The 13,388-nt window shown below is 47.0% G+C and overlaps 1 protein-coding gene across 1 annotated transcript; it reads left to right on the top strand.

Moving 5' to 3' along the window:
- The first annotated feature begins 149 nt into the window (after nt 1–149).
- BAG1 (BAG cochaperone 1) lies at nt 150–12,353 on the top strand. Its single transcript, XM_043453167.1, has 7 exons — nt 150–694; nt 2,527–2,655; nt 3,927–4,009; nt 5,500–5,613; nt 8,266–8,373; nt 9,401–9,463; nt 9,968–12,353. Exons 1-7 carry the CDS (start codon nt 658–660, stop codon nt 10,055–10,057), a joined length of 624 nt encoding a protein of 207 aa, XP_043309102.1. The 5' UTR covers nt 150–657; the 3' UTR covers nt 10,058–12,353.
- Nucleotides 12,354–13,388: the final 1,035 nt, after the last annotated feature.

Here is a 13,388-nt window from a genome sequence, read left to right as displayed (position 1 = left end):
ATTTTCAGCCTGATCTTCCGGGGAAGGGGAGCTCCGGGAAGTTGGAGGTGAGGGACGGAGAGTCATCACGGGGCGTGGCCCCGGCGGCGGGCGTGGGCGTGGCCCCAGATAAGCCAGGCGGGGCCTCGGCTGAGTGGGTGGGGCAGGGGGCGGCTTCAGAGGAATAGAGCCGGGCTGGAGCGGGGCTGCTCCGAGGGGCGGGGCCGGTAGGCCCGGGAGGGGCGGGGAAGCAGCCGAACAGGGGTGGAGGGCCCCAGCCCAGCTACCATCGCTGGGCGGGCAACAAACGCGGGTCTGGCGGACCGCGGGGGCGCGCGAAGACCGCGAGGCGACCGGGAGCGGCTGGGTCCCCGGCGGCGCCCCCCTCGGCCCGGCCGGGAGCCGCGCCAGTCGGTGCACCCAGCCGAGCGCGGTCCGCCTCCCTCCCAGAAATCAGCCGTCCGGAGCGTGACCAGAGGGCATGCCGGATCCACCAGAGGCGCCGCCGCCTGCGCTCGCAGGCCGCGGGTGAAAAAGAAAGCACGGCCTCGCTCGGCCCGGAGCGAAGAGGTGACCCGGAGCGAAGAGGTGGCCCGGAGCGAAGAGGTGGTCCCGAGCGAAGAGGTGGTCCTGAGTGAAGAGGTGGCCCTGAGCGAAGAGGTGGCCCGGAGCGAAGAAATGGCGGCAGCCGGGCTCAGCGTGACCGTCACCCACAGTGAGCGCGGGCTGCCGGCTGGGCTCCGCGCTGGGCCACGAAAGTCGGGCGGGGTCTCTGGGTTTGGTCGCGTGCCCTCCCGAAGTGTGTGTCCTTGTATTTGGAGCGTGGGATCTTGTTTTTACTTGGTTTTACTGGTCTGCTGTCAGCACACCTTTCCACGTGGCAGGTGTATTTTGTCTCAGGCCGTTTGTTAGATCCTTGATGTCTGTGCTTCACGTCGGGGTCCTGGTCGTTTGTCTCAGGGTGTGCCTGCACAGTTGTGGTGGGCCTTTGTGCCTGGCTTGTATTTGGCCATGTTGTCTATGACTGCTGTGTATCTGTATCCTGTGTGCAGGAGTCAAAACTCATGTGTGCTGTTTGAGTGAGGCGTGGGTTCAAGCATACACTCCGGGGGCCCTTGGGGTCTGCCTCCTGTTGGAGTTGACACAGAACTAGACAATGACGGTTCTCCAGGGAGCTGAGTCCATAAGGTTTCCTCAGGACCAACCAGGGGAGACCCCAGGGCCTTAAGAATCTGGAGACCAGGATTCTGCAGGTTTGGGTGACCTTGGGATGTCTCCGAAAGGAGACAGCTGGTTTCTTCTATGAGAAATAGAATTGGTAACACCTGTCCTGCTGACTTCATGTGGCTGTTGAGTAGGCTTAAGGCTTGGCGTGATGCACTGGACACAGGCTATGCCCTTGCTGTCCACATATCCAGAAAAGAATTGGCACCTCTGCTCCAAAAAGAAATTTCTGCTGTTTGAGTTTTTTCACTCATTTGTTTCTTTATTGGCTCCGCTGGGTCTTCGTTGCTTTGCTGGGACTTTTTCTAGTTGCAGCGTGCAGGGGCTACTCTTCCTTGAGATGTGCGGGCTTCTCATTGGGGTGGCTCTAGGCATGCGGGCATCAGTAGTAGCGACACACGGGCTTTGTTGCTCCCTGGCATGTGGAATCATCCAGGACCAGGGATTGAACCTGTGTCCCCTGCCTTGGCAGGCAGATTCTTATCCACAGCACTACCAGGGAAGTCCCTCATTTATTTTCTGGGCACCAACCCTATGTGTCCAGTGGAAGAGACCTGGAAGAAAAGCAGTTCCTTGCTCATTATAGCAAAGGAGATAGAAACAGTTCCTCGCCCAGTACAACACAGAGGAGAGGCCATTCATGCCAGAGGAGGCAGATGGCTTGTAAAGAAAAGCACAGAATTTGAAATCAGATAGATCTGAGGTTAAGTTCTGATTGTAGAGATGGGTCTCACTAGGCAAGTCTTAACTGGACTGATCTCACATCTTGCTTATCTGTGAAATGGAGAGTAATAGGTAGTACGGGCTTCATGGGTACTTCATGGGGTTGTTCTGAGGATTAATTAAGATTATGCATAAAATAAGCCTGCTCCTGCTGCTAAATCCCTTCAGCCATGTCCTACTCTGTGTGACCCCTTAGAGAGCAGCCCACCAGGCTCCTCTGTCCCTGAGATTCTCCAGGCAAGAATACTGGAGTGGGTTGCCATTCCCTTCTCCAATGCATGCGTACACGCTAAGTTGCTTCAGTCATGTCTGACTCTGTGCGACCCTATGGACAGCAGCCCACCAGGTTCCTCTGTCCACAAGATTCTCTAAGCAAGAATACTGGAGTGGGTTGCCATTTCCTTCCCCAAAATAAGCCTAGTTAGCGCCTTACACATGCTAAATGCTTAAAATGTTAGCTGATATCACTGATATTGTTAGTTCCTGTAACAATTCCCGAGGAAACAAAAATCCTTGAGCAGGTCTTAAAGGCTGGGAAAATGAAATGTCAGCCTCTATTTATTGGTTTGTGTTTTCTTCAACACTTTTCTCTCTCCCCAGGCAATGAGAAGCATGATCTTCAAGTTACCCCACAAGAAGGCAATAGTGAGCCAATTGTCCAAGACCTGGCCCAGGTTGTTGAAGAGGCTACAGGGGTTCCGCTGCCCTTTCAGAAACTCATATTTAAGGGTAAGCCTTTCTCTTCCAGCTCTGAGCCTATTTAAAACTATTTAACCTTACCTAACAGTCAGGTTAGTTTTTCAATCTAGGACAGTTCTTCTTTGCTTGTTAATTCCGTCATTCCTTCAACAAATATTTGTTGAGTACCTACTATGTAGTGGACACTTGCAAACACATGCACAGGTATTTGAGTTGAAGGCACGTGAGGGTGGCAGAAACCTTACCATTTTTGATGAGACACATGGGCACTCTTACCTGGCTAAGTTAGATCCTCTTCCCAGTGTATGTTCTTGTAGCACTCCCTCCACTTCTGCATAGCTTGTATTGAAACTACTATTAAATAATTGTTTCCATAGTCACCAAACATCTGGTGTCTCTGATACAATAGCAGACTCCATGAGGGCAGAGATACTTCTGTGTTTTCAGTGCTTGGCCTAGTGCTGACACAGAGAAGGTGCTGAACAGACTAGTTTAAAGGACGTGGATGTAGCAGGCCCAGTGGAATATGGTGATTTCTGCCAGGACACACCTGCTCCCATCCCCATTCGCTGGTCTTCTCATTCCCATGGGAACCCATTATTCTGTATCTGATGAAGCTAAATTTATCCCATTTGGTGCCAATGATAAAGAATTTAGTGATGGGAAGCATTTACTTTTATACTTCATATTGTAACTCCTTGTCTTTTCTTTTTAAAAACATTTCATTTTATAAAGCAATAGAAATTCATGTTTGTAAATAGAGGAAAACACAAAAAAGAAAATATTCTCCTGGATAAAACACCTGATAACAATTCAATATATTTTTGTCCAGCCTTTGTTTGTTTGTCCTGGCATCCTGAAGTGTGGGTTCTCAATTTGTGGCTTTTTTTTGTTTCTGTAGTCGACAAAACTAGGATCATTTCTAGTGATCTTCTTGTAACATTTGGTCATCATCATGTATTGTGGCATTGAAGTTTCCTGAAAGATGAGCTTTAGTGCCTACAGAGTCTTCTGTTGTTATGATGTGTAGTAATCAGTCCCCTATTCCTAAATTTTTGACTTTCCAGTTTCTCACTGTTATGAATAATAATAATTGTGTAACAGTTATTGTTTAGGCACGTATCCAGTTATTTGTTAGGATCAATATCTGAAGTGAAGTTATTGGGTCAAGAAACCTTCTAAAAATGTTATACCAACTCATTCCCTTCTCAATAGTGAACACACTATTTCCTATACCCTTGCTGAAATCTATTTTCACTGTTGTACAAGTTACATTTGACATAACTGTCTTCTTTTTTCAGGAAAATCTCTGAAGGAAATGGAGATGCCATTGTCAGCACTTGGAATACAAAATGGTTGCCGGGTTATGTTAATTGGGAAAAAGGTAGAGTGCTTTTTCTACCAGAAATACTAAGGTCTTTTACATGAGTGTCTGTTTAGAAGGCCAAATTGGGGGCTCAGGTTTGGCACTGGTGAAGCAGTGCTTGCCACAGAAATGTAGTTGCTATTTGTTTAGTGGATTTATCAGTTTTATTGTTCTCATACCCTTCAGCTTCTGTTCATTAGGGTTTTCACCCTGGGAATTAGGAGTGGTTGTACTGCCTCAATTATGTGAGTTTTGTGCTGGTGGTGGAATTTCAGTCTGGCTAAAATGATGTCTGAAGCAGTCGCTACTCACTTGGAGGGGAATTTGCAAGAGACTGTCAAACCTGTAAATTTTAAAAATAAGTATTTTGCAAATTTCAGGAGCCTCTCTTCCTTTAACCATCCTTTTTACTAAAATCTCCTGTGAGGTTAAACCCTCTTTGGCTGGAAAGAAAGGTTCAGGCTAGAAGTGAGGGAGAAAGAGAGTCAGTTGGTGACAAAAAAGGTTGAGGTCAGTAGACCCTGGGGCCAGCCATGCATTGTGACACAGTGGAGTTGTTGGTCAAATGAAGTTCCCTTACTTCAAGCTGGGTGTGGCTGATTCAAGAGTGGAGAGAGGGCAGAGGTTAGCAAGGTGGAGGCAAGAAAAGTCCCTGCAGACTTGGAACTGCCAGGAGACTGGCACTCAGGATTTGGCCACCAAGAACAATGGGAGACAGTGTAAAAGCAGGAAGCTGCTAGCTACCAACGAAGTTGAGAGAAGGGGAAATAGTCTAGATTTCTTGCTCAAGGGTCAGGAAGAACGGTGATGGAAAAATGAGCACAACCCAGGGGTTGAGTTTGAAGAAACTTTAGGACCCTCGACTGGAATTGTCCTGGGGTGTGAGAAGCCAAATCCCATTCAGGTCTCAGCTTTACCTCTTCTGGGCTGTGTGACCTAAGGTTACTTTACAGTTACCTCAATTTCATCATTGGATTGTGGTAAGGCTTAAATAATGATACAGGTAGAGTGCTTAGGATGATGCCTGGCATAGAGGGGATGCTCAATGAAAGTATGCATCGTCATCATGGTCATATTGAATGAGAGAGCTCAGGAATTCCATTTAAGAAAAGGATAGAATTCCGCCTGTCTCACCTTCTGGACTCCTCATATGCTAGGCGTTCACTGTAATTAGTTGACACTCCGGGCTTCGGTCTGGAGTGAGTTGGTGGTCAGCCCCAGGCTAAGGTCAGATCTGGCTCATGAATCAGCTTTGTTCTCTGAACCCAAACCGTCCGGCTCTCTCACCAGAACATGTACCTGGTACCTTCTCTCTATCTCATCTAGTGCCTTTGTAGATAGAAAACCTTAGTGTATAACCCTCCAGCTTGCTTTCCAAGAAGCAGCAAGTTTAAGATGATGTTTTCCTAGGGGAGTGGTTTGACCACTTGTGGTCAGATTTTTTTTTTTTCTGACAGAAACTACTATTTTTGGTGATTATTAAATTCCTTTTATTCTTAACATTTTAGAACAATCCGGAGGAAGAAGCTGAGCTAAAGAAGCTGAAAGATTTGGAGAAATCTGTGGAGAAGATAGCTGACCAGCTGGAAGAACTGAATAAAGACCTTGCTGGAATCCAGCAGGTAACTCTTCTGGTAGACTTGACTTTCTGCCTTCTCTGAGAATTCTCTAGAGACACAAATGTGTGGTTATGAGGGCAAACTTTGTTTTTGGTCCCGCCTGGGTTCAGACCCTGACTCTTCCCATTCTGTAACTGGGCAAGTTTGCCTTTGTCTCCTCAAGTCTTCTATAAAAAAGGAAGTGATGATGGTAACTCCCTCTTGGGCTGTTGTGAGGATTCAATTACATAGTTTAAGGCTGAGACAGTCTAAGTGCTTTGTAAGCACATCATTGTTATTTACAAACCCCAGCCAGCATCCATTTGTGATCCTACGAGAACACCTGCCATGCTAGGATCATGTGTTGTCTTAAATAGAATAAATAGCTTCTCTCAGTCTAGTCAGTTATAATGTATTTGGCAAGGCAAAGAACACTGATTCATAGAATGTCCAAGTTGAGCATGATATTGGCGAGGGGTCATCCTATTCAATTCCTTGTAGTACTAGAGGTGGAGGACTGAAACCAAATTAGAATTAGTTATGGCCTCAAACCACATATTTATCTTTGATCTCTTCATTTTATAACATTAATGGATGTATGATTGTATTTTAATTATTAAAGTACTGCATACTGATTGTACACAATTTTTAAGAAGACATGTGTGCACCAATATGAAAAATAATAATTACCTGTAAGACCCCCAACTCAAAGATAACCATTACTAAAACCTGGAATCTGTTTTTTTATCTTAAAAAAATTGGTATAATGTTAGGTGTACTTTGTAAATAGTTCTTTCTTTGGTTTAAGGAATTGAACACTTTCCCATGTCATTAAAAATGATCATAGTTAGTATACCTGAAACTAACACAGTATTGTAAATCAACTATACTTCAATAAAGAAAAAATGTCTTGACTGGAAAAAAAAAAGATCATCCTTTTCAAAACTCACGTTAATATTGCATCACATGAGTGGATCATGGTTTACCTAACCAATTCTTTATTATTTATCACCTAATGCTATTTAACATTATCCATAATGCTTCTTTGAATGTCCTTGGGCTTAAATCTTTTTTGGCCATTTCTCATTTTTTTGGTAGAGTAAATTCTTTCAGTTGGAATCGGTAGCTTATTTTATTACTTGTTGCGAAGTCTGCATCTGTAGCTTTTGACTTTAATAAAAACATACTCAGAGATCCCTGCTGTCCACCTGTTGTCACCAGCTAAACTGATCATTAGGCCAAGTAACGTGAATAAACAGATAATTTAATAAAAACAATTAAGTAAGTGCTGCCATTTGTTAGCAATATGTCTGTGTCAGGACTCATATTAAAGGTCTTGTATTTCCCTTTATTCTCCTGGTAACCCTCTGGGATGTGTGTGTCATGGTCTCCATTTTATTTATTTATTTTTTTTCTTTTTGCCTTTGTTTATTTGGCTGCTTGTTTATTTGGGTCTTACTTGGCTCACGCAGGATCCTCATTGTATCGTGTAGGATCTATCATTGGGGTGCATGGACTCTCTAATTGGAGTACAAAGGCTCAGTAGTTAACAGCAAATGGGCTTCGTTGCCCAGCAGCACGTGGGATCTTAGTTCCCTGACCAGGAATTGAATCCTCGCCCCCTGCATTGCAAGGCGGATTCTTTTCTTATATATATACAATGTTATTTATGTATTTATTTTTGTCTGTGCTGGGTCTTTGTTGCCATGTGGGCTTTTCTCTAGTTGGGCGAGTGGAGGCTGCCCTCTAGTTGTGGTACTCGGGCTTCTCATTGCAATGGCTTCTGTTGCAGAGCACAGGCTCTAGGGAGCGCGGGCTTCAGTAGTCGTAGCACGTGAGCTCAGTAGTTGTGGCTCCCGAGCTCTAGAGCACAGTCTCAATAGTTGTGGCACGTGGGCTTTGTTGCTCCCTGGCGTGTGGGATCTTCTGGGATCAGGAATCAAACCTGTGTCTCTTGCATTGGCAGGTAGATTCTTTACCACTGAGCCAGTAGGGAAGCCCGAGGTGGAGTCTTTTTTTTTTTTCCATCCCCAAGGCAGATTCTTAACCATTGGACCGCCAGGGAAGTCTTCCATTGTATTATTTTATTTATTTAATTTGGCCAGCCTGCTCAGCATGTGGGATCTTATTCCCCAGTGAGGGGTAGAACCCATGCCCACTGCACAGAAGCATGGAATCTTCTGGACTGCCTTCTGGACATGGAATCTTCTGGATGGAACTACTGGACTGCCAAGGAAATGCCTTGATCTCCATTTAAAAAATGAGGACAGCAAGGCACAGATAGGTTAAGGAACCTGCTCAAGCTCACCAGCCAGTACATAGCAGTCAGAACTGAAGCCCAGGCCTATCAAACTCTAAACCCTGTGCTCTTCACATCTGCCTCTGATGTGCAGGTATTCGCTGGGGACTGGGGGCTTCAGCAGAGCCAGGCCTCTGGAGGCATTTGTGGCCCCAGTAGGCCATGTGAGATAGAGGGGCCTGCAGCCTGTTACAGTGCTTGAGGAGGCCCAGGGCTGGCTTTTCTGTTTTTTCCAAGAGGTGGAGTTGTGGGCCTGCAGTTTGGCCCAGCCTGTTGGGGAACGTGGACCCAGGGTGAAGCTGCTTCATCAGTGCCTGGCTTGGAGTTTTCTGTCAACCTCAAAGAAACACTTGGAATAATGCATCATTCCTCCACAGGGTTTTCTGGCCAAGGATTTGCAAGCTGAAGCTCTCTGCAAACTCGATAGGAGAGTAAAAGCCACGATCGAGCAGTTTATGAAGATCTTGGAGGAGATTGACACACTAGTAAGTAAACACTCAGCCGAGAAGGACTAGTTTCCTTTGATGGCTTTTCAGTCAGTTTCACTTTCTCAGTATCACACTCATTGCCTGAGGGTATTGGGCACCTATTGAGCAGTGACACTGCTAGGTCTTTGGTGAATATGCAGAAAGATAAGACCGTTCCTGATTTCCCCTATCTCAGGGACATGGGGCTTTTGTCATTTTTGTTTATGTGTACTAGTAGCACCTAAGGGGGCTTCCCAGGTGGCAGTGGTAAAGAATCTGCCTGCCAATGCAGGAGACAAGTTTTCTCTTCCTGGGTTGGGAAGATACCCTGGAATAGGAAGTGGCAAGCCACGCCAGTATTCTTACCTGGAAAATCCCATGGACTGAGGAGCCTGGTAGACTGCAGTCCATGGGGTTGCACACAGAGAGTTGGGCATGACTGAGCACACACATACAGTAGCATCTAATCCTCACAGGGCAGGGACCGGAGTGATCCGTGGTCTCATGGTCAGCGAAATACAGGGTGTCACTTTGCTGACACTCTCGTGTCTGGGCCCATTACCTGGACAGAATACAGTCAGACCCAGCTCTTGGGAGGCTGTGAGGAATCACTGATGCCATGTTCCCTTTTAGAGATAGTATCTCTCGCCCGATACCTCGTTCTTAGGGTGAACTGCTCTGTTGGGATTCTTGAGGGGCGGTGGTGTAGGGGGTGGCAAAGAAGAGCAGAAAAGCACTATGCTTCTCGTGCCACAGGGAGCTCGTGGCCCAGCCAGGACACAGTATCCATGCACAGGAAACGGTGAAAGGACAGAGTCCGTGCTACAGGTCTATGGTCCAGACCCCGAGGACTAAGGAGTGTTTATGGAGTGAGAGCCATGGAAAGGCATGTGCAGGACAGAGATCCAGGGAAGTGATTCCGGAAAATGCCCGTCACCCGCATTGGTGACCTGTGGCCAGCTTGGGTGCTGTAGGTGTTTCTGACGTGTTCCTACATCATGTTCACTTACTAGGATTATTTATATGTCAACTTATTCTTCCGTAGATTCTGCCAGAAAATTTCAAAGACAGTAGAATGAAAAGGAAGGGTTTGGTGAAAAGGATTCAGGTGAGTTGTGTGGTAGGGCATCACAAAGTGTCATGCGTCAGCACATGTATCTCTTCAAAGCAGGGTAGAGTACATGTGTGGTGGGAACTCTCTTCAGTTGTTACTTCTCAGTATGAACCCAGAACACGAGCTCCTTTCATGTCCCTGTAATTGAATTTGGATTAAACTGATCGGGAAAGAAGTTTGCTGGGGAGCAGACAGGGCTGACACATTATGCAGTTCTAGGAGGTGCCATTCCTGTGGACAGGGTCCCCTGAAATCCTGCCATCTCAGTGGCAGGGCTTCCTCTCCTCAGCGCCCTTTGGAGGTTGTTAACCGAGAGCGCTGTCACTTCCCTCTCCTGAGTCTGGGGCCTGGGCTGTCTCCATCCCCACACACCCGTTTAGCCTGAGTCAGTCACCCAGGGGTTCCCCAGAGTGGCTTGGCAAAGAACCTCTTGTGGCTGAGGTTGGCATGGGTTGTCTGGCCTCCAGTGACCCTCACTAGTCTGCATTTATCTTTTAGGCCTTCCTAGCTGAGTGTGACACAGTGGAGCAGAACATCTGCCAGGAGACGGAGCGACTGCAGTCCACGAACTTGGCCCTCGCTGACTGAGGTGAGGCAGAGAAGGCCGTGCTGCAGTGAAGAACAGCCCCACCAGCTCTGCCATCCCTGGAGCAGAAGTTACCCGCCTTCCCCAGAGCTGCTGGGGGCAACTGGCCCATTGCCTTTTCCTTCTCTCACACCTGCTCTCAATGAACAAGTATCATCCATACAGTCTTTAGCCTCCTGTCAGCTTCTTGTTCTGTCTCTGTGGATCTGTGCTGTCTAGCAGCCCACCTTGTCTGGAGAGTGCCCCCCTGACCAAGTCTTCCTAGCTGTTTGGACCTTTGGGTGCTTTCTTTGGGCTGGTGAGAGCTCTTATGTATCCTGAGGTAGTTCTGAGTTTATCGGCCATTTTGGTCTTCAGATCCATGAGGCCTTTTAGTGCTTATGATCCCATAAACCTGTCTGTGTAAACCAGAATCACCAGGAGCCCTTGTCTGGTGAGGAAAGTCGGGAATGGGTCAGAACAGGTAGCCCGAGTGTCTCTCATGTGACCTGATTCTGAACCAGCTGACTGGTTGTGGGTTCATGACCCTGTCCTCAGCTCCCAGTGACCCTGATCAGCCATAGGTCATGAGATCGCTGGTTCATTCCTGGAGTTGGGCCTGTGGTTGATACATGGACTGCCTTGCTCCCAAGCAAATCTCTAGAAGGTTAGAACTCAGAGTTGACTAAGTCTCCGCTTGAAACCAGGTCAGAACCCTGGCTTACAAGGGGCAGTGAGGAGGGCCAGAGTGAATACACCAGGCAGGTAGTGAAGGGCAACCATAAACCTCTTAGGAGTTCCTTCAGAGGTGTTGTGAGCCATCCCTTTCTGGGATCTACATTTTCTTCAAGTTACTTTGAGGTTGTTTCTGTCTGTTTTGTAGTCCTTTTCCCCCTTCATTTGTTATTTAAAAAATAAAGCAGTTTATATACACATCAGCAAGCAGAAGAGTGTTAAAACTTTTTTTTTTTTTTGACTTGCCATACAGCATGTGGGATCTTAGTTCCTGACCAGGGATCTAACCCATGCTCCTGCATGGAGTTGTAACCACTGGTCCACCAGGGAAATCCCGGAAGAGTGTTTAAACATTTTTTTCTTTTTGGTAGATGAAGTATGAGAAACAGAAGGCTTCTGAGATTCTAGTCCAGAAGTCAGGAGTGGTCTACATACTTCAGTGGCCTCTTAAATGGGTCAGCTGATGTTACCCCCATTTTTCACACAGTGCCCAGGAGAAAAATTCCTAAAGGCCACTCTGAGGCCAATCTTATCTGGCAGAGAGGGAGTCAGTGAAATCCCAGGAATTTAGGGCTATGTGGGTGGGGCCTAGGACAAAGTGGTGGCAAGTGGACGAGGCTCAGGGTCCCACTGGCCCACCCCCAACTGTAACCAGAGTACTTCAGTGTTGACCTGTTTATGTGTAGTAGCTGTGTGGTCTTGGGCCACAACAAGTTCCTGTGTGCCAGATACCATTCTAAGTTCGTTAGTCATTTAATCCTCACACAGTCCAGGAAGTAGACAGATACTCTCCCTGTTTTAGAGATGAGCTTAGGTGATTTGCTCAGGATCATAGAGTAAGTGACAAAGCCAGGACACAAACTAGGGGGCTTGATTCCAAGCCAAGTGTTCTTCATCTCTACTGATTTTCATCCCAACTGACATGGGGTTGCTCACACCTCATTTTCTCTTTTCTTTCTATCTCCTGTGTTGGTCTGTGTACTTCCTGTCTGGTCTTCTCCATTCATTCTCCATAGAGCAGCTAAGTGATCATGATCATGATCTCGTCATGTCAGTCCCTTGCTTGCAAATCTCAGTGACTCCCGTTTTCTTAGGATAAAGGCCAAGGTCCTTACCCTTTTCATCTTGACTGGCTCTCCTGTTTACTCTGCCATCAGCCCCTCTGGGCTAGCTCAGGTCCTCGGGTGCTGTGAGCCCTCTCTCGCCCTGGGATCTCCGTACACACTCTTCTTCTGCTGGGACATTTCCCCACCATCGTTCCCCTATGCCTGCCCCCGTCCTAGGTGACTGCTGTTATCCTGCAGAATGTAAATCTCTCTTCCATAGAGAACCTCGCCTACTGATGTTCCTGACAGTCTGTCTGTGAATGTCAAGCCCCCAGGGGATGTCCTCTTACAGCTTGCGACTATTTTTATGATAAACAGCATTTATCATGGTCTATGATCATTTATCTGTGGGGTTATTTGATTAATATTTGCCTTTCAACACTAGTTCCTTGGATTAAGGAACTTCTTTGTTTTGTTAACAGTGTGAAGCACATTGTTCGGCTTATATTAGGTGCTCAATAAATATTTGGAGACTGAATGAATGTTGACCATACGTATTAATAGTGAAATTTCCACTGCTGCACTCGCCCACTGAGGCTCCGTCAGCACAGGGATTTACAGCATCCAATAGCCCTTGTATTCTTTGAGGATGAGCTGCCCAGCTGATATGCAGGGTAGTGACATGGCCCACTCACATAGAGCTGCACATCTGCAGGGCATCTCTGCCCAGGGAGAGTACTTGTCAGTTGCCCATTTCCCCAGGACATGATCAGTCCTGCTGCAGGGAAACATGCGGCTCTGTGATCCCACGGACATCGTTCGGCCTCACAGAGCTGGAAGGATTCTCCTATACGTTGTTCAGCCAGTTATTTCTACTCATCCTTCAAGGCACAGCTTAAAGGCTGTGAGTCCCTGTGAGAAGCCCTTCCTCTGGTGTCAGGACTCTTTCAGTTGAAAACTGTTGTTTAGTCACTCAGTCGTGTCCAACTCTTTGCGACCCCATGGACTGTATGGTCCATGGAATTCTCTAGGACAGAATACTAGAATGAGTAGTCTTTCCCTTCTCCAGATCTTCCCAACTCAGGAATCTAACCGGGGTCTCCTGCATTGCAGGCGGGTTATTTACCAACTGAGCCATCAGGGAATACTGAAGCGGATTGCCATTTCCTTCTCCAGGGGATCTTCCCGACCCAGGGCTCGAACATGGGTCTCTGGCATTGGCGGGTGGATTCTTGACTGAGCCACCAGGGAAGCCCTAGTTGAAAATACCAGAAACCTATTCCAAAGAGATTGTCGAAATAGAAAATTTGTTGGTAGGATGTTATCTCGTGTAACTTTGGAAAATTCAAGGGCAGTTGGACTTCAGGAATACAAATGCTGCCTGGAATCCCTGTCTGTATCTCTCTGCACGTCAGCATCATTCACTCAGCCCTGCTTCTCCCGCAAAGTAGGAATCACAGCTGCCAGCAGTCCCCACTTGGCATATTTTACAACTTCGCTAGCAGAGAGGAACTGCCTCTGTTCCCTGATTTCTGACTTAAAAAACCTGGAGAAGAATCGTCTGGCCGGTGAG

The sequence above is a fragment of the Cervus canadensis genome, chromosome 30 (genome assembly GCF_019320065.1).
Source record: "Cervus canadensis isolate Bull #8, Minnesota chromosome 30, ASM1932006v1, whole genome shotgun sequence".
NCBI classification, from domain to species: Eukaryota; Metazoa; Chordata; class Mammalia; order Artiodactyla; family Cervidae; genus Cervus; species Cervus canadensis.
This window is presented reverse-complemented; position numbering and strand designations above follow the sequence as displayed.

Excerpts from the sequence above, each read along its gene's own strand:
- BAG1 (XM_043453167.1), top strand. The coding sequence starts at position 658 with ATGGCGGCAGCCGGGCTCAGCGTGACCGTCACCCACA. Across the intron at positions 2,656-3,926 it reads TCAGAAACTCATATTTAAGG|GAAAATCTCTGAAGGAAATG; the intron begins GTAAGCCTTTCT and ends TTCTTTTTTCAG. Across the intron at positions 9,464-9,967 it reads GTTTGGTGAAAAGGATTCAG|GCCTTCCTAGCTGAGTGTGA; the intron begins GTGAGTTGTGTG and ends TTTATCTTTTAG.